This window comes from Saimiri boliviensis, chromosome 9 (assembly GCF_048565385.1).
Source record: "Saimiri boliviensis isolate mSaiBol1 chromosome 9, mSaiBol1.pri, whole genome shotgun sequence".
NCBI classification, from domain to species: domain Eukaryota; kingdom Metazoa; phylum Chordata; class Mammalia; order Primates; family Cebidae; genus Saimiri; species Saimiri boliviensis.
The window spans coordinates 96,691,051-96,712,512 of record NC_133457.1 but is presented as its reverse complement, the minus strand read 5'-3'; the positions used below and the strand labels follow the sequence as shown (position 1 = coordinate 96,712,512).

Below are 21,462 nucleotides of genomic sequence, written 5' to 3'. Positions count from 1 at the left end.
AGATGAACAGAGACAAGAGCCATTATGACTAAGTAATTTCAAAGATCCTATTCATATTAGAACATCTCAAAGTGCCATTTAGAACCAACAGCATCAATGTCATCTGACTGCATATGAGAAATGCAAATTCACACCCCCCATTATAGAACTACCAGGTAATTCTTATACACATTGAAAGTCCAAGAACCACTACAGCAAAACAGAATTTATATTAATTACCTTGAGTGTGAAAAGGCTGATTCGGCCAGGCAGTTTATAAAACAAGCCCTCTCCTCCTCTTGAATTGGAATGTAGCATAGCATTGAGGCATGCAAGAGGGGACGTCCCACTGTAATAAAAGAATGGATGAGGGTCATAAAATCCATCTGCCTGCTTACCTAAAGACCTAATCCCTCCAATTCATTCTGAAATGAGAAGAAGCTAAGCAAGAAATACAGAAGAAAAAAAATCTCATGACAATTTCACTGTGAAATTAGTAAAAGAACAACCAAATGAAACTCACATAAATTACACTCAGAGAACTCTGGGATAAATATTATGTGATACCTGAAATCTATACCTAACACTTCATCAGTGCTTTTTGACAATATAAATCAAATTTCCAAGAAATTTAGAAAAACCACACAATGATTTTTTTCAAGTTATATTCTAATTAAATTCTAAAAATTAAATGTTAGTAAAATTTTACTATTAAAAGTTTCCTAGCCTCTATATGTCAACCTACATATCATACTCAGACACTGCCACAGAATATTATGACAAAGAATCACAGAATCAATGGTGCTGTGCCAATAAAACAAGCAGAAATTTTTCTCCCAGTTAAACATTTTCCAGTAAGTACACACACAAAAACTGTATTTCATTTGTTTTTTGCTCTGTTGGGAGTGGGGAGAATGAGTTTTAGTCTGTATCTACCCAGGAACAATTATTTAAACCAGAATCCAAAAAATAAGTCGAGTGGATTTAGTACCCATCCTTCAACATTAAGCTGAAACGATGGCATACTAAGTTGTTTCACGGTCCCTGCCACAACAGCAGGTTCCAAAACAGTGACAATTCAGTGAGAAGGATGCTATTTACTGAATCTTAAAATAGAAAAGCTACCAGAAATATCAACCAATGCCCATTATTACTAAGTGAGTTTGGCACTAGTGTATTAGAGCTAGGATTCACCTATGCACCTTCTCTTCCCTTTCCCCAGCATGTCCAAAAATATATAGTTTAAGTAAGCCTCTTCGCATTTTTCAGAACCAGAGGCCCTAATTTATGCAGTGTTAAAAATAAATTCTGAGTCTAAAAAAGCCATTAAAAAACTATTACTTATTTTGCCTTGGAACACACTGGATGCTGAAAAATTTTTCACCAAGAACCAATCTCTAAAAGTACCCTGTGCAAAATCTGGAGTATCAAGTGGGTGTGCTAGCATCTCTGCTACAAGGGGGAACAGCACGCTGGCAAAGCTCTTCTGTGACTCCTACATATGATCCCTCCGTCTACAAATTACAGAGCTGCTCACTCATCATGAGCCACCATAACCGCTTCATAATTCCTCTAAGAACAAGCAGCAGAAATAAGCTAAGGTTCTCAATTCCGTATGTCCCAAAGGGACTCATTTACCTTCTATAGGCAAAGTGGTCCAACAGCAGTGAAGACAGCAGCATGACGGGAAATAGCCCATAAAAACAAAAATAAAGCACAATTATAACACTACACAGGGCATAAATACAAGTGAAAGAAATTTGAGGTAGACAATCCCAATCTTCCCTCCCCACAAAAATATCAACTTGAGAATGTCTGAACTATTGACTGGAAAGTGAGGGCCTTTTGACACTAAAGGGTCAATTAAAGCAGCTAAAGTTTGACTGGCAAAAACATGAAGTTTGTTCCAAGTCCCAGGAAGCAACTGTGTAGGGCTCTCCTCTTTCCTCATTTAAGGATTTTTTGTTTTGTTTTGAGACGGAGTCTCATTCTGTCGCCCAGGCTGGAGCGTAGTGGTGCAATCTCAATTCACTGTACTCCATCTCCTGGGTTTGAACAATTCTCCTGCCTCAGCCTCCTGAGCTGGGGCTACAGGCTACAAGCGCACGTCACCACACTGGCAAATCTTTGTATTTTCAGTAGAGACTGGGTTTTGCCGTGTTAGCCAGGCTGGTCTTGAACTCCTGACCTCAAATGATCTGCCTGCCTCAGCCTCCCAAAGTGTTGGTAATACAGGCGTGAGCCACCATGGCTGACCTTTTTTTTTTTTTGAAGTTTGAAGGAAAAACAAAGATTAAAGACAGTCACTGGCCTTCAGGCCGGCAATTCTATGTTTCTAACTTGTTACTTCTCCAGGAAACCTATACTATAAATTTAGAAAACAAAGGTCACCTCAAAATGTAGCAAATTCATTTCATATATGACTGGAATTAGTAGGGTGGAAAAAGTCAGTGGGTTTATGTTGATGAGACCACCATTCTTTTATCCTAAAAGAAAGAACTTCAGTGATATGGCATAGAGAAAAGGGTAGTATTTGGTACAATAGAGGCTATTAGGTCTGAAACTTCCAAAACGGCACAAGATGAAATGTGCCCTGCCGGACTCCTTACGCAAAAAACAATCTCTATGCCAAGACTTAAGGAAGAGCAAGGAAATGGGGAAAGCCACTGCACCTCCAAATGAAAACCAGTGGGTGTCCACCCACTCCCACCTTCCACGCAGACGACACACAATTTGGGAAATGGATAGTTCTACCTCACTGCCAGACACAGAAGCACAAATATATACACAGGTGGACTTACATCACTACACGAGTACAGAAAGACACATGTCCTATGAAACCCTCATGTTAAACAACAAGAACAATACAAACCTCATTTCCTTTAGTCCTTCTGCCTCTATGACCTGCAGAATCTGTTTTGGTGTCATTGGAGCATCCGAGTAGTTTTCTAATACCTGAAGAAATATAAACGTCCTAATTTTAGTGTGCAATTTCCATTTATATCCATTGGTCTATATATCACGGGCTAAGTTACTGCAATTAACTGAAATGTTCTCATTCTCAATTCTAAGGATGCATCTCTTCTCAGCATACATGGCATAGTACACGAGATCTTAGCAACACTGGTTACTGTTTAACTTGATGCTGTTAATACTGCTAAACCACAGAATATATAGTGCTGCACAAGAAATGGGTAAGACAGAAATGTATTCAAATTTTCTTTCCCAAGGAAGTTTGATTAGTGCATGTACATACACATACACACACACACACACACACACACACAAACACACAAATTATTGTATTTTTAGTAGAGATGGGGCTTCACCATGTTAACCAAGCTGGTCTTGAACTCCTGACCTCAGGTGATCTGCCCGTCTCAGCCTCCTGAAGTGCTGGGATACAGGCGTGAGCCACCACGCCTGGCCAAGTATCCATATTTTTAAACAGTGCCTATTGCCACTGTGTTGTCAATTTGTGGTGTTAACTGCCACAGAACATTTTGCCATTTGGCAACATGATGCTATAATTCTGCATGACTGGTGCAGTGAGAAACAGAATATCCCATTTATGTTAGCATTACCTATAACCAAGTCATGGCAGTATTTTCCTAAGTGTGCAACTGCAGCTCTCTTGGTTTAAGAGTTGTAGAGCTGGGTGTGGTGGCTCACACCTGTAATCCTAACACTCGGGGAGGCCGAGGCAGGCGGATCACCTGAGGTCGGGAGTTCAAGACCAGTCTGACAGACATGGAGAACCCCATCTCTACTAAAAATACAAAATTAGCCAGGCGTGGTGGGGCATGCCTGTAATCCCAGCTACTCGGGAGGCTGAGGTCGGAGAATCGCTTAAACCAGGGAGGCAGAGCTTACAGTGAGCCAAGATCGCGCCATTACCCTCCAGACTGAGCAACAAAACTGAAACTCCATCTAAAAAGAGTTTTAGAAAACTTATTCTTCTAAAAGAGGAAACATGCTGTCAATATCTTTGTACTTTGTCAACCTGTACAACTACTTGTTACTCCAAATCAAGCTAACCTCCTACAGTCCATGTAACTACCATAACCAACTACTGCTCTCACAAGCAAAACATAACGCAGTAAGTCTGACAGGGCTGCTGCTGTCTAGGGCCACACCACCCTGAACATGCCCACTCTCGTCTGACAGGACTGCTGTGGAAGGTACTCTCTATGGAAGAACATAAGCCCTCAGCACTAAAGTCAAGGCTTGGAGAAGGTACTAAAATGAAACCCCTATTTCCCACAGCCTTATTCTTTGCCTCTCTTTGCAGTTTTTCCATTCTCTATGGGTAATATAATCATCTCTCCACATTTCAGGGACTACCTAACTTCTGATAACTACCTAATCTCTACCTCTAGCCCTGACTTCTCCCTCAAATTTCAGATTCAAATATTTGGTTGTATACTGATTGTACCCCTTCATCATCTACTCTAATCCAGCTCTACTCTTAATTCATCTAATTGGCAACTCTAATTTCACCTCTTCTCCAGACCTGCTCTTCTTCCTGTATTCTCTACCTTGATTGACAGCCTGTATAATCACCTAATTCAGAAACACAGGTGTCAGCCTTCTCTCTCATCTGTCCCCCAAGTCACAACACCAGTCTCTCACCTGGCCCAATACAACAGCCTCTTAATATCCCTCCATCCAGTCCTGCTTTCCTCAAATCCATTCTGACTCTACTGTCAGCCTTCATTCAACAAACACATGGAACACCTACTTGGTGCCAGGCACAATTCTAGGGATTCACAGTTAAACAAGACCAAATCCCTGCTCTGGTACAACTTACATGTTATAGCCTGAGGTCAACCCAGCAAAGCAAATCTGCCCTCATCAGTTTCAGCTGTAAAATCCTTCAACAGGGACCGGGCGCGGTGGCTCACGCCTATAATCCCAGCACTTTGGGAGGCCGAGGCGGGTGGATCACGAGGTCAAGAGATGGAGACCATCCTGGTCAACACGATGAAACCCCGGTCTCTACTAAAAATACAAAAAATTAGCTGGGCATGGTGGCATGTGCCTGTAATCCCAGCTACTCAGGAGGCTGAGGCAGAAGAATTGCCTGAACCCAGAAGGCAAAGGTTGCAGTGAGCCGAGACCGCACCACTGCACTCCAGCCTGGGTAACAAGAGCGAAACTCCGTCTCAAAAAAAAAAAATAATAATCCTTCAACAGGCCAGGCGCAGTGGTGAGTTTCAGCTGAGACTGAGGCAGGAGGGTGGCCTGAGCTCAGAAGCTCCAGGTTGTACTACACCATGATCCTGCCTGTGTTTAGTCACTGCACTCCAACCTGGATAACACCATGAATCCTCATCTCTTTAAAAAATAAAAAATACTAGCTGAGTGAAGTGGCTCATACCTGTAATCTCAGCAGTTTGGGAGGCCAAGGTGGGCAGACTGCTTGAGCCTAGGAGTTCAAAACCAGCCTGGGCAACACGGTGAAACTCTGTCTTGACAAAAAATACAAAACACTAGCCGGGCATGGGGCACAAGCCTGTAATCCCAGTTACTCAGGAGGCTGAGGTGAGAGAATCATCTGAGTCCGGGAAATGGAAGCTGCAGTGAGCTGTGATGGCGCCACTGCACTTCAGCCAGGGTGACAGAGTGAGACCCTGTCTCAAAAAATAATAAAAAAAAATAGAGAGCAAATAAAATCCTCAACAGCTCCCTAATCACATATTGCAAAAGCTGAAGCTTCCAAAGTCCACTGGCCCACGGCTAAAGAACAGATCTTGAGTTACATTCAAACTTTTACACTCTAAACTGGGGCAAATTACAACCCAACCTGAACCTAAGTTTTCTTAAGGATACTGATGTCTTCCTCTCAGTTGAACAGATGAGAGACAATGTAAGTCATGCCTACAGTGCCTGGCACAGAGTAGGCACTCACTGGCCTGGCATATGGAGCCCTCACGATCTGGTCTCTACCCATCTCTTTACCCATCCAAGCTGACACTCCACAAATTTTATGTTCCTATAACTCATAGATATACCTAATTCCCACACTTTGCAAATACATACTCTCTGTCTCCCCCACTCTCACTCTATTTGTTGTCACCAGCTCCTGCTTACGCCCTCTGTGATGGGAACCCCTACTTACCCATCAAGATTCAGCTCAGAAAGCACCTTTCTCCAGGAAGCCTTCCCTGATCTCTGCCAGGGATATGTTTTATAACACATATAATTATCTCCCAAACCAGGACAGTTGAGCGTGAAAGGAGAAACTATTCATAATTATGACTAGACAAGAGGCAGGAACTGGGATATCTGTTTATGATTTATACAACTGTGATAATACTTATCATGCCGGGAGTAAAATTCTGTTCCTATGTCTCGACCTTCGCCATCCCCAGAAGACCATAAGCCCTGAGGGGCAAACCTTATCTACCTTTATATTCCAAGAACTTAAGTGCCAAGATAGGCAGTACTGACTTGAACAAACCTACAATAAACCCTGGAACAAACAACTAATGTTCAGTACCACAGATACCATTTCTTTGATACTAATTATTGAGCTAGCGAATTTTGGTAGAATTTTTTTAAGAAGCATGACTCTGAAATAGTAACTACCAATTATTTAAACAGCAATCAGAAAGAGCCTGAGAATTTAAGACAGAGGAAACAAAATCTCTGAAGTTACATCAAAAGATACAAAGAATTCACTTTTATTAAAACTGTTTACGCCTCCAGCTTTTGGTGTAAGAACAAGTGAGCAGCGTTCTATTCCTAGTGGCTGTCTTTCTAGCTTATATTTTTTAAAAAGAATCTCTTACTTCAAAGGGGAAAAAAATGTTTGATGTTAAGATTGGTCAGTCATGAATCAAAGTAAAAGATAAAGCATGCAAAAAAAGAGTTTCTCAAAGCCAGGGAGAATCCATTTAGGGGGCCTCAATTTAAAGGGAAATCCCCTTGACCACTTCTCCCAAACAAACTGTTCATAACAAGCTGGAGGCTTTGTATCTACCCAACCACGTAAGGTCTACTTCTTACATCTAGAAAAGACAATACTATAAAATGTGTGAAAGAAACAATATCTTTTTCGACAGCATAATTAACATCTGCAAAAATCAATCTCCTGGGGTATACTATACTAAAATTCTTAAGAATAATCCTCTTTCCTCTATAAAAACAATTTTTAAAAGGACTCCCAGTCACACTGTAGTCAACCAATCTAAGCCGGTTCAGGAGCAATCTGAAAGTGTTTCCAAGGAAGTGCATACAACTGCCACTGCAAGCACTCCAAATCCACCTGCCTGAAGAGAAGTGTTCAGGTGTTCTAATCAACTGTCCTACGTTCCCTCCTCGTCAAGTTTCTCTCAGTCCAATGCTCTCACAAATTCTCCAGCAAACAGTGTTATAGTAACTTTTTTTAAACATGAACAGGGCTGTTTTTTTGTTTTGAGATGGAGTCTGTCTCACTGTCAACCAGGCTGGAGTGCAGTGGTGGGATCTCACTGCAACCTCCTCTGCCTCCCAAGTAGCTGGGATTACAAGGCATGTGCCACCATGCCCAGCTAATTTTTGTATTTTTAGTAGAGACAGGGGTTTCACCATGTTGGCCAGACTGGTCTCGAACTCCTGACCTCAGGTGATTGATTTGTTTGCCTTGGCCTCCCAAAGTGCTGGGATTACAGGTGTGAGCCACCACGCTGAGCTTAGGAGTCTTAAAAAGTTCCCCCTCACCTACCAACCAGTCCATGCAAAGAAATGGAAAATTCTAAAACAAAAAAACACAAAGATTCTCAGGAGTCCTTTTTTTTTTAAAGACAGTCTTGCTCTCACAGTTCTCTGGTCTAGAACTCCTGACCTCATGATCCACCCACTTCAGCCTCCCAAAGTGCTGGTATTACAGGCATGAGTCATTTCACCTGGCCTCATTTTTTTTTTTTTTTTTTTTTTTTAGAGTCAGGGTCTCCCTCTATCACCCAGGCTGGAGTGCAGTGGCACAATCAATCACTGGGCACTGCAGCTTCCAACTCCTCAGCCTATGCTATTCTCAGCCCCAAGTAGCTAGAACCATAGGTGCACACCACCAGGCCCAGCTCATTTTGTTGTTGTTGAAGAGACTGGTTCTCACTATGTTGCCCAGGCTGGTCTCGAACTCCTAGTCTAAACTGATTATTCCGCCTCAGCCTCCCAAAGTCTCACAAATCCTTTTTCACAGGTATAACAGCACCACAAAGTAATTCCTACTTCATATCATTATTTTTAATGAAGTGCCTTAGAAGAAAAAGAGAAATAACTTACTCATAATCTGGCTTGAAGCTCAGTCAATGATAAAACAGAAAGAGCAACCTCGATGTTGAAGTTCACACCACAGTCAATTCGAGAATCTAAAGAGGCTTAACAGTGGACCCCAAATTCCTAAAGTCAACTAGTAAGAACCAACAGAATTTTGAGACAGATAGACTTTATAATTATGTCAGGGCACAAATAACCCAAGATGTAAAAGTACTTTTACGTAACCCTAACAAGTAGAACTCTAGCTAGCAAATTTCCTTGGGTGCCCAGGGTCATAAACACCCACGTAACAGGAACGCCAAGGAGAATGTCAATAAACACACAAAACTCTTTGTCCAGGAAAATGAGAGGTCTCTCCCAATCCCCACCAGGCCTATATTCAAGTAAAGAAACATCTGAGAGTGGCCTGGCGCAATGGCTCACACCTGTAATCCCAGCACTTTGGTAGACCTAGGAGGGTGAATCACGAGGTCAAGAGATGGAGCTCATCTTGGCCAATATGGTGAAACCCCGTCTCTACTAAAAATACAAAATTAGCTGGGCGTGGTGGTGTGCACCTGTACTCTCAGCTACTCAGGAGGCTAAGGAAGGAGAATCACTTGAACTCGGGAGGCAGAGGCTGCAGTGAACCGAGGTCACACCACTGCACTCCATCCTGGGCAACAGAGTGAGACTCTGTCTCAAAAAAAAAAAGAAAAGAAAAAAAGAAAAAGAAACATTAGAGAAATACTGAAATTTCTACAAGATGCCGAAAACTAGCCCAACCTTCCGATGTTGACTGAATCAGAAAAAAAAAAAATATTCTGGAACCTCAAAATCTTCAAATTTCACATGCCAGGCCAAAATAAACTGAAGCACAGAACTTCAGCATACAAACAATTGCTATTTTTCTTCCCTGGGCAACGAATGACTAGGGGAGAGAATCGCAAACACCAATGAAAATTCTCCTGTAGCCCAAATACCTTCAGTTTTATAAATCAGTAACTTTTACAGATTTCGAGAAAGAAAAAGGTGTACTTTAGATTTGTATCAATCCCCACACCCTTTTTTTTTTTTGATGGGGGGGCACATCTTTTGAGGCAGAAAACTCACCTCAAAATGAGAGAAAATTAAGTCAGAGTTTCACTGATCATTAGAACTGGATGACAACAATTACATATAAACCACAGGGTGTCAAGCAACACTTATGCTACCGGCACCATAACCTCACTGTGTGACAGATCTGAGGAAGTGACATCTCTGGGAGAAGTAACACCTGCTACGTTTCAGGAATGCATCTCCAAGCGTCTTAGCATTGTGGGTGCAATCCAAAAGGAAGTTATTTCACCTGCAAGTCCTCTGACGCTCACAACCCCCACCAGTTGAACCAGGCGGCTTCAAACACTCAAATTATGCTCTCCCTTGCTGAATCCAAATCCTCCGTGAACAGTCTCCCCACAGAGACACTTTGTTTTTGTCCAACATACATTCTCGGCACAGTGACTCAGTTCTCCACAAAGTACCCATTTTCAGTCCAGCTTCTGAAGGCAAGCACCTACAGTCAGCGTTTCTCAAAGTGGGGTCCGTGGGCCACTGTGTTCCAATCACCTGGGAAGCTAGTGAAAGCGCAGATTCCCAGCCTCCATCCCAGACCCTGAGGCTCAGCAGGTCTCGCCCAGGGCCCTACGAGGAGCGTTCCTAACCGCCTCCCAGGTGTTCCCCACAGGACACTAAAGTTGGAGAACCGCTGCTCAGGGGTCAAGCTGGGAAATGAGCACTTGCTTCACTCCACGCACCTGGTTTAGATTGGGAAATCTCAAAATGCCACTGGTGTCCTCGAATGTGGGGTCGCTTTTCCACCCCGAGTCAAACGCACCACCCCATTACCCACCAGGAAGCGAGGGAGGAGCTTCCGACCCTTCCCGGAAACCCAACTCCCCCGGGTGAATGAACGAAGCTGCCCCAGACCCCCAGACGCCGCCAAATCGTGGGGGAGGGGAGGCGGGACCCCGGTGCCCAAAGGGGAAGGAGCTGGCCAGCCAACTCGCCCCTCCGCAGGAATTCTGCTGGGGCGCGGGGGAGGTGAGGGCCCTAGCGGAAAAAAGCGCCACATCCCACCACGGCGGGGGAGCGCTCCCCACCCCGCGCCTTGCGGGGCTGTCTGGTTCTTAAAGGAAGATGGCCCCGCCCCCTCCCGCGGTGGGCAGGGCCTCGCCCCTCCCCCTCCTGTTGGGGGTGCGCGGCGAGCACCCCCCCCTTCGGCCCCCACGAGGCCCCCCTCGGCTGCCCGCCTCACCAGGCGGGCGGCCTCGGCCCACGTGCGCTCCTTCTTCCTTTTCTGTTTGTCCTTCATCCTCCTCCCCGGCGGCGGCGGCGGCGACAGCTCCACGCGGGATCTCCGGGCTGGGCGGGCTGGGGCGGCGGCGGCGGCGGCAGTGGGGGGACGCGTGACGGCGGCGACGGTGGCGGCGCGCGAGGGCTCGGGTGCGGCCGGGGAGAGGGGGCGGGCACGCGGGGACCGGCTGGCGCGAGAGCGCGGTGGGGGAGGGGTGGCGGCGGCGGCTCCACGCGCCCGCGCTGCGTCAGTCGCCCACGGCGGCAGCGGCGGCCCCGCGATCGCTAAGGAATGCGGCGGCTCCGCATAACCACGGGGTCAGAGGTCACGGCTCCGGCCTCCGCTTTCCCGCTCTGCTGAGGGATCGGAGACACGACCGGCGGCGGGGCGGGAGGGCGAGACGCGGCTTTCCCTTCGGCGCCCGGGTGCGTGCGTGTCTGCCGTGGGTGTGTGGGAGTGTGTGTGAAGAGTGAGGAGGGGGAGTGTGGGTTTTTTTTTTTTGAACAAAAACAAACCGAAAGGGCGGCTGGGAGTCGTAGTCCCGGCGGCCTCTCTGGCCTTCCCCGCTCCGGAAGAATATGTCCGCGTGCAGCGCATAGACCACACTTCCCGGCTTGCCCCGCGGCCCTTTTCCGCTTTTTTTCTCGCGTCCTCCGCCTAGCGCCGACCTCAACTAAGAACGGGAACGGGTCGCTGTTCGGGGAGGGGCGGAGGTGGGGGTGCTGGTGTGTTGGGTGGAGTCTCGCGAGGTGCGGGAACTGGCTGGGGGCCTGGGGGATTCTGGGAGGCGATGCTGGGAAGGGGCGGTGGCTGGGCTCCCCCGCCCGGTTCGCTCTTAACCCCTTCGCTGCTTTTTGCTTCCAGACCTCCGGGCAGGTGCGGTTGGGGAGCCAGGATGGGTAGATCGACTCGCAGCTCCCACTTCATGCTTCTCTCTTAAACGGTTCTCACCAACACTTCTCGTAGGTGATGAGAGGCAGGACTTTCCCTTTTGGTCCTCCCTAAATGACTCACTGACGCATAATAATGAGACAAAAAGACCCTCATAGCAGTAAAACGGATATTCCACGGCTGATGGACTTAGACGGTTCCTCATTTCCTCCTGTGCTTTCAGGCCGCTGTGTATTTGCAGAGTCTGTACCCGCAGCCTAGAGCGTTCTTACCACTTCAGGAACTTGATGATATGTTGACGGCTCGTGTAAAGAATTTGGACTCTGGGGCCATATCGAGCAGAATGCACCTGAGTGCGTTTTAGAGGCAGTACCTTGGAGAGAACTCAGGCCCTGGAATCCAGCGGACCTAGACTGGAATCTTGGCTGAGTCACTCCCTGCCTGTCAGTTCAACCTCTCTGAGTCTCAGTTTTGTGATCTGCATTTGTGTAGCATTTCACGGCATTATTGGAATTAAAATTAACGTAAAACATTTGACAAATTGGAAGAGGATGTGAAGGGAGATCTTGACAGTATTAGGTCTATATGATTTGGCACCTAGCATAGAGCTTTTTTTTTTTTTTAGACAGAGTCTCGCTCTATGGCCAGGCTGGAATGCAGTGGCACGATCTAGGCTCACTGCAACCTCCGCCTCCCAGGTTCAAGTGATTCCCTCTGCCTCAGCCTCCCGAATAGCTGGGACTAGAGGCACGCGCCACCACGCCCCAGATAATTTTTTGCATTTTAGTAGAGATGGGATTTCACCACGTTGGCCAGAATGGTCTCAATCTCCTGATCTCATGATCCACAGGCTTCAGCCTCCCAAAGTGCTGGGATTTACACGCGCAGCTGAGCAAATACTTAATAAATGGTAGCTGTTATTACCAGCTGAGAGACAATGGGCAATGTACTTAGCCTCTCTGAGCCTTGGGCTGAAGTTCGGAGCACTCAGCACATAGGTTTTCTGTACCTGTAAATAGGTTGAGTCGTCCAGAAACATTTCTAGAGTCCGTCCTGAATTGGATTGAGGACAGCTCTTAAAAACTATAAAGGCACAATCAGTGGCCACATTTAAAAGGTTTCCCTGCCTGAGGAAACACACCCTCCACTCCTTAATGTTAATGTGTAGGACACAGCCAGTATTGATAGGAGATCATTATGTTATAGCCCAAACTCTAACACCAAAGGGTTCAATGTTCTGTGTCTAATACTGGTCACAGAAAACTTATGAGTCTGGTAAGCAAAATCCTGCAAAGGGAAAAGACTGCAAAGAGCACCCAGCTCTCTGGAACAAGACACCTCTTAAAATCTCTCCAGCTTTAACCTGAGAGAAAGGAGGAACTACCATCCCCAAAAAAATGGTTTGACTTGATTTTATACAAAGGATTATTAACTTTTTTTTTTTCAATTTACAGCTGATACAGTACTCTTTGGCAAGTCATTTGGCATCTTTTAGGTGTCTTATGAAGTAGCTTTACTCCCCTCTGACCTACAGGGAGTAACTAAAATTTGCATGTTTAGTATAGACGCTGTGGTAGAATAATGCCCTCCCCCCTTGCCCAAAACTGTTCAAGCCCTAGTCCCTGAAACCTGTGAATATGTTGCATTCTTTTTTTATTCTTATTATTGTTATTGAGATGGAGTCTTGCTCTGTCGCCCAGGCTGGAGTTCAGTGGCATGATCTTGGCTCTCTGCAACCTCCACCTCCCACGTTCATGCGATTCTCCTGCCTCAGCCTCCCAAGTAGCTGGGATTACAGGTATTCATTACCCCCTGACCAGCCCATTTTTGTATCTTTAGTAGAGACCAGGTTTCACCATGTTGGCCAGGCTGGTCCTCAATTCCTGATGTCAGGTGATCCGCCCATCTCGGCCTCCCAATGTGCTGGGATTACAGCCATCACACACCTAGCCAGCATTATTTGGCAAAAGCAATTTTGCAAATGCTAAAATGCTTAAAGGCCTAAAGGCCTTAAAATAAGATTATTCTAGATTGTCTGGGTGGGCCCAATGTAATCACATGAACCCTTAGGAGCAGAAGAGGGAGGCGAAAGAGATGTTTTGGGGAGAGAGAGACAGAAGAATTAAATTCAAAGTATGGGAGGAACTCGACCCACTGTTGCTGATTTTGAAAGTGGCCACAAGCCAGGGAATGCAGGCAGCCTCTAAGAGCTGAGAGGAAGTCCTGCCAATAGCCAGCAAGGAGATGGGGACTTCAGTCCTACAACCTCGGGGAACTGAATTCTGACAATCTGAATGAACTTGGGAACAGATATACCCCCACCCCAAGTCTCCAGAGAGGAATATAGACACCTTGATTTCAGCCTTGTCACACTGGAAGCAGAGAACCAGCTGAGCCATGGAATCCAGACATCTGGCTCACAAGAAGTGGGAGACAGAAATGAATATTGTGTTATGACACTAAATCTGTGTTAACTTCTTACAACAGCAAAAGAAAGCTAATACAGGCATTATGGAAACACCTTTGTTTCTCTGAGCAAACACTGCCTGACTTCAGTTGGGTCAAGCCATGGGGGAATCCAGATGTGACTATTTCAAGGTCTCTGCCCTTGCAGAATCAAACAGAAACAAATGACAACATATAATTAGGTGTGAAAAGAGAGTATGTTCAGAGAACTGTACAGATAGAAAGTTGGCTTTAGTTATTAAACTTTAATTAGATGTGACTTATTTAAGTTAATGGGATACATGAGTTTATTTTTTTGACAGAAGCACCAACAGACAAACCTATACATTTTTGGTGTGTGTTTTCCTGTTTTTTAACCACAGTGCTTTTATTACAGATTATCTTCAGAAGTTGGTGCAGGTGGCATGTGGAAGATGAACAGGACAGATACTCAACCCTGCCTAGTTTGGGGATGAGTCACTATTTTCAAACTGCACAGTTATAAGCAAAGTGCATATTCAAGAACTAAGTTAGCAGGCCACCAGCAGAGACTCAGGAATTCCCAAAGGGACACACCTATCCCATGAACTGCACTGCGAGATAATATATTATCACTGGCTCTGCACATCAACAGGCCTGGGTTTGAATTTCTGCAGTTTCTCCAGCTCTGTGGCCTTGGGCAAGTTACCAAACCTCTCACGGACTCAATGCCGTCATTTGCACAGCAACGTACATAGCAAATACAAAGAATGGGGCTGGGATTAAATTAGATCTTTGTACAGTGCCTATCACATAGTAGATACTCACTAAATACCAGCCCTCTTTGCCTCTCAGAGGTTTTGGTGTCTAAAGTGTAAGAAGTACAGGTACTGCGGTGGCTCAGGCCTGTTTTCCTGGCACTTAAGGGGCGAGACTATGCGTTCAAGGCCAGCCTGGGCAACATTAAAAACCTCTCAATCATTAAAAAACAAAACAAAACAAAACAAAAAAACACTAAAGTGTAAAAAGTTCCTCATTGTTTATATTTTGAGCGAACCAAGCTTTGGAACAGGGTTTGCCCCTGTAACAAATATTCTCTCTCAATAACACTATCTCCATTTTCTACTGAAGCTGAGGTGCAGAGAGGTCAGATTACCTCCCCCAGATCCAGATGATTAAATGAGATTACATTTGCTAAGTAGAACTTCCAGCATAGCAGATAATCAGTACATGTGTGGCTCTCCTTGTCTCTCCCACATTTAATTTCTTTGTGTGACTTTGGTTTAGTGATTGTGTTCATGCTAGCATCTTTGGGTTCATCATCATATACCCAATGTCTGGCACATGGTAGGCACCCAATCTGTTGAATACATGACCCAATCTCACTAATTATTGGAGAAACCCACTGGCTTCCCATTGAATGAGCCCTAAACAATGTTTGGAGCCTGCTCAGGCAGAATCGGGAAAGGCTAAGACAGGATTTCACCCAAATATATCTATGCAAGTTATAAAAGATACTCGTGGATCGAGAGTTCATGACCTCAGCTGGGTGTGGTAGCGTGTGCCTACAGTCCCACCTACTCAGGAGGCTAAGGCAGGAGGATCATTTGAGCCCAAGAGTTTGAGGCTGCAGTGAGCGGTTGCACCACTGCACTCCAGCCTGAGTGACAGAGCAAGACCCTGTATAGAAGACTTCATGACCTCACTATTTTCATTAAGTCACAGAATCTGCCCACATGATGGGCAGCCCTAACTCATTGCTCACCTTCCAATCACCATCATTGAAATCCTGCTGTTCAGTCTCCCAGTAGGTAGGAAAACGTGTTTAAATCACCAAAATGTCTTCTTCATTTGTGTGAGACAGGCTTTCTCTCTGTTGCTTAGACTGGAGTGCAATGGTGCAATCTCAAGTCACTGTAACCTTGACTTCCTGGGCTCACGTACTCCTCCCATCTCAGCCTCCGAAGTAACTGGGACTTAGGTGCGTACCACCATGCCCAGCTAATTTTGTTTATTTATTGTAGACAGGAGGTCTCACTACGTAGCTCAGACTGTTTTTGAACTCCTGGGCTCAAGTAATCCTCCCACCTCAGCCTCCCAAAGCGCTGGGATTACAGGCATGAGCCACTGCACCCGGCACAAAATGTCAGTAATAGTTACCTCTGGATTGTAAGATTATGAGCAACTTTTGATTGTCTTTGTTTTTCCTTTTTTCTTTTTTGAGACAAGGTCTCACTCTGTCACCCAGGCTGGAGTGCAGTGGCATTATCATGGCTCACTGCAGTCTTGACCTCCTGGGCTCAAGCCATTCTCCACCTCAGCCTCGAAAGTAGCCAGGAGCAGGTAGGGCCACAGACACATGCCACCACTCCCAGCTAATTTTTTAAAATTTTTTGTAGAGATGGGGTCTCGCTATGTTGCCCAGGAGGGTCTCGAAATCCTAACCTCAAGTGATCCTCCCACCTTGGCCTCCCAAAGTGCTGGCATTACAGTTGTGAGCCACAGCCACATTACTTTTTATGTATTTATTTTGAGACAAAGTCTTCCTCTGTCACCCAGGCTGGACTGCAGTGGCTCGATCTTGACTCACTGCAACCTCTACTTCCCCATTCAAGTGAAAAAGTCTTGACCACCTCCTGTAACAACCAGCTCAATAGAGCTATGATCTGACATCATATATTGGCTCTTACCCAACCCTGTGGCCCCAGACCCAACAGCAGAGGCCCTGACACAGGTGTTCGTCAAAGTTTGCCAAATGAATTCATTCAAGCAGGACTGGGTGCTAAGACTGGTCTGTGGTTGGGGCAGCGAAAGCAAGATAAGGTTGCAGAGTCACCCCTGATGCCTCCTTGAATGTCATTTCTTTGGCAAAGATTTCCCTGATTTCCTACATTCATTAAGCCCTCCATCCTCCCATACCACCCAATGCATTCTTCAACATATAATGAGGGAAAATATAATTCACTCTTGACATTAATGATGACTTCAGTGTCTGCTTCAAATTAGACAGTCAGCCAGATGACATCAGGGGCTACTTGCTTCTTCACTGCTCTGCTCTCCATCCTAGAGGAAAGATTTCCTGTATCCCAGAAAACACCAGTAATACAATATGGGACACCTTCTTCATTTGGCACTGATAGCCTCTTGCTGGGATGCCAGCCCTGTGCTGACCCCTGGGGACTTACAGCCTAAATAGACACAGTTCCTGTGTTTACGCAGATGGATTACAAATTATGGCAAGCCCACGTACTAGGTACTCTAGCAGATGGAAACCTGGGATGTCTCAAAGCTGACACCAGGTAAGGGAGACATGATTTCTAAACTTAACTATTATGTCCACTTTGGGTGCAAAATAAACATTCAAAAATGAATAACTTTTAATGTACTACTAATAATCCCATTAGAAAATGGTGAGATGAGGGCTGGGCACAGTGGCTAACACCCAATCCTAGCACTTTGGGAGGCTGAGGTGAGAGGGTTGCTTGAGACCTCTCAAGACCAGTGTGGGCAACATAGTGAGACCATGTCTCTCAAGAAAAAAAAAAAGAAGGCCAGGCACAGTGGCTCACGCCTGTAATCCCAGCACTTTGGGAGGCCAAGGTGGGCAGATCACCTGGGGTTGGGAGTTCAAGACCAGCCTGACCAACATGGAGAAACCCTGTCTCTACTAAAAATACACAATTATCCAGGTGTGATGGCTCATGCCTGTAATCTCAGCTACTCAGGAGGCTGAGGCAGGAGAATCACATGAAGCTAGGGGGCAGAGGTTGTGGTGAGCCGAGATGGCACCACTGCACTCCAGCCTGGGCAACAAGAGTGAAACTCTGTCTCAAAAAAAAAAAAAAAAGAAGAAGAAGAAAAGAAAATGGTGGGATGGCTGGGCACAGTGGCTTACACCTGGAATCTCAGTATTTTGGGAGGCAGAGGTAGGGGAATCACTTGCCCAGGAGTTCACGACCAGCCTGCACAACATAACAAGACCTCGTCTAATAAATTAGCTGGGCATGGTGGTACACACCTGTAGTCGCAGCTACTTGGGAGTCTGGGGCAGGAGGACGACTTGAGCCTAGGAATTCAATGTTGCAGTTAGCTCTGATCATGCCATTGCACTCCAATCTGGGCGACAGAACAACACGTGTCTCAGAAAATGGGTTGGGAGAAAAAAACAGGAAGTGGGTTGGGAGAAAAAAAAATGGTGAGAGAAAAAGGATTCTATTCACAAGAGCAATGAAAATATTACACCATCTGGGCTGAGCATGGTGGGTCAAGCCTGTAATCCCAGCACTTTGGGAGGCCGAGGCAGGAGGATCAGTTGAGGTCAGGAGCTCAAGACCAGCCTGACCAACATGGAGAAACCCCCATGTCTACTAAAAATACAAAAATTAGCTGAGTGTCGTGGCTCACGCCTCTAATTCCAGCTACTCAGGATGCCGAGGCAGGAGAATCGCCTGAACCCCGGAGGTGGCGATTGCAGTGAACCGAGATTGTGCCACTGCACTCCTGCTTGGGTGATGGAGTGAGACTCCATAAAAAGTTACGCCATCTGGAAATAAACTAACAAAATGTACAGATCTTATATAAGGAAAACTATAGGGGGAGGGGAGAGGAGGAAAAAAAGAAAGAAAACTATAAAACTCTACTGAAGAGCATAACATCTTGGACCAATAGAGATCAGAGCTTTCCTTAGACTGGAAGGTCCTATAATGTGGATATTAACTATCCCAATATTATCCCACCAAGTCAGTGTCAGCCCAGTGAAAATCCCAGTGGGATTTTATTGTCAAAACGAGCCTAAAATTCAACTGGAAAAACAGGTGCATCATTTTCAGAACAAAAACTCCTAACATTTCCTGACCACTCAGCGTGTGCCAGGCACCATCCTTAGGACTTGCTATGCATCATCTCATCATATCTTCACAAACACACTGTGAGGCAGATACCATTATTGTTAACATTACACAGATGAGGAAGCAGAAGTCCAGAGAGAAAAACAATGACTTGTTCAAGGTAACACAGCTAGTTAGTGGCTAACCTAAGATTAAAGCTCAGGCTGGCTAACCTCAAGCTCCATGAATTTAATCACTTTGCTCTACTGCCAGGAAAACTTTAAAGAAGATTAACGAGCTGGGACTTGTTCTACCAGATATTAAAATGCATTAGATAGCTACAGCAATGAACACAGCAATTTCGAGAAAGGAACACATGGTCCTATTAAACCAAACAGAGTATAGAAACAGAGCCAGGTGTATGGAGAATTGCAGTATATGATAAAGGTGACATTTTTTCCAACTGGTGGAGAAAAAGTGGAAGTCAATAAACAGGATGGGACTAGCCATAGACTAGCTATTTAGAGAAAAACTATGAGCTCCACTTCCCTCATTAAACCTACATAAATTCCACCTATATCAAAGATTTACATGTTATAAAAGAAATAACAAAAGTATTGAAAAAAAACAAATGGATATTTTTATAATCCTGGAACTATTAATACTTTTAACTATTAATATTTAGGAAATTGCCAGGCACGATGGCTCATGCCTATAATCCCAGCCCTTTGGGAGGCCAAGATGGGTGGATCACAAGGTCACGAGTTTGAGGCCAGCCTGGCCAATATGGTGAAACCCCATCTCTAAAAAAAAAAAAAAAAAATTTTTTTTGCCGGGCGCGGTGGCTCAAGCCTGTAATCCCAGCACTTTGGGAGGCCGAGGCGGGTGGATCACAAGGTCGAGAGATCGAGACCATCCTGGTCAACGTGGTGAAACCCCGTCTCTACTAAAAATACAAAAAAATTAGCTGGGCATAGTGGCGCATGCCTGTAATCCCAGCTACTCAGGAGGCTGAGGCAGGAGAATTGCTTGAACCCAGGAGGCGGAGGTTGCGGTGAGCCGAGATCGCGCCATTGCACTCCAGCCTGGGTAACAAGAGCGAAACTCCGTAACTCCGTCTCAAAAAAAAAAAAAAAAAAAAAATTTTAATTTATATATAAAAATAATAATAAGGAAATCTTCCTAAACACAGTATGGAAGTTAAAAAAGCTTTGGGGGCTGGGCATGGTGGCTAATGCCTGTAATCCCAGCACTTTAGGAAGCCGAGGAGGGTGGATCAGTTGAGGTCAGGGGTTGGAGACCAGCCTGGCCAACATAGTGAAACCTCGTCTCTATTAAAAATACAAAAATTAGCCCAGCGTGGTGGCACGCGCCTGTAGTCCCAACTACTTAGGAGGCTGAGGCAGAATTACTTGAACCCGGCAGGTAGAGGTTGCAATGAGATGAGATTGCCACTGCACTCCAGCCTGGGCGACAGAGTGAGAGTCTGTTTAAAAAAAAAAAAAAAAGGGGGCCTCAACATGCTATTAACAGAAGAAGAAATACAAATTGAACTAAATACCTGAAAAGATTTTCAGCCTCATTAGGAATGAAACTGCAGATAAAAACGATTTTTTTTTTTTTTGAGACGGAGTTTCGCTCTTATCACCAGGCTGGAGTGCTGTGGTCGATCTTGGCTCACTGCAACTTCCGCCTCCCAGGTTCAAGCAATTTCCCTGCCTCAGCCTCCCAAGTAGCTAGAACTACAGGCACGTGTCACCACACCTGGTTAATTTTTTGTATTTTTAGTAGAGACGGGGTTTCACCGTGTTAGCCAGCATGGTCTCGATCTTGTGAACTCGTGATCCACCTGCCTCGGCCTCCCAAAGTGCTGGGATTACAGACATGAACCACCACGCCCAGCCCAGATATTTTTAATAAATCAGACTGGCAAAGGTTAAAAAGATTGGCAGAATTCAGTTTCAGCAGTATGGTGGCTCGTGCCTATAATCCCAGCACTTTGGGAGGCAGAGGCAGGCGGATGGTGAGGTCAGAAGTTAGAGACCAGCCTGGCCAACATGGTGAAATCCTGTCTCTACTAAAAATGCAAAAATTGGCCGGGTGCGGTGGCTCAAGCCTGTAATCCCGGCACTTTGGGAGGCCGAGGCGGGTGGATCACGAGATCAAGAGATAGAGACCATCCTGGTCAACATGGTGAAACCCCGTCTCTACCAAAGATACAAAAAATTAGCTGGGCATGGTGGCACGTGCCTGTAATCCCAGCTACTCAGGAGGCTGAGGCAGGAGAATTGCCTGAACCCAGGAGGCGGAGGTTGCGGTGAGCCGAGATCGCACCATTGCACTCCAGCCTGGGTAACAAGAGCGAGACTCCATCTCAAAAAAAAAAAAAAAAAAAAAAGCAAAATTAGCCAAGCGGAGTGGTGTACGCCAGTAGTCCCAGCTACTTGGGAGGCTGAGGCAGGAGAATCACTCCAACCCAGAAGGCAGAGGTTGCAGTAAGCCAAGATCCTGCCACTGCACTCCAGCCTGGGCGACAGAGAGTCCATCTAAAAAAAAGCGGGGCTGGGGGCGGGCCTCAACATGCTGCTGACAAAAGAAGAAATACAAATGGAACTAAATACTTGAAAAGACTTTCAGCCTCATTAGGAATGGAACTGCAGATAAAATCAAGACATATTTTTCAATAGATCAGACTGGCAAAGGTTAAAAAGATTGGCAGAATTCAGTTTCAGCAGCCAGGAGTGGTAGCTCACACCTATAATCTCA

At 45.5% G+C, this 21,462-nt stretch overlaps 1 protein-coding gene across 4 annotated transcripts in view; it reads right to left on the bottom strand.

The window, feature by feature from the left end:
- Positions 1-11,032, bottom strand: part of ASXL1 (ASXL transcriptional regulator 1) — an 83,588-nt gene extending 72,556 nt beyond the window's left edge. The window contains exons 1-3 of one of the 4 annotated variants that reach the window (XM_074406390.1): positions 10,517-11,032; positions 2,852-2,934; positions 220-328 (exon numbers count right to left, since the gene is read on the bottom strand). In XM_074406390.1, the coding sequence (XP_074262491.1) occupies positions 220-328; positions 2,852-2,934; positions 10,517-10,573 (249 nt within the window). In that variant the 5' untranslated portion in view covers positions 10,574-11,032. The other 3 variants (XM_074406393.1, XM_074406391.1, XM_074406392.1) reach the window with 3 other exon arrangements.
- Between the last annotated feature and the right edge of the window lie 10,430 nt (positions 11,033-21,462).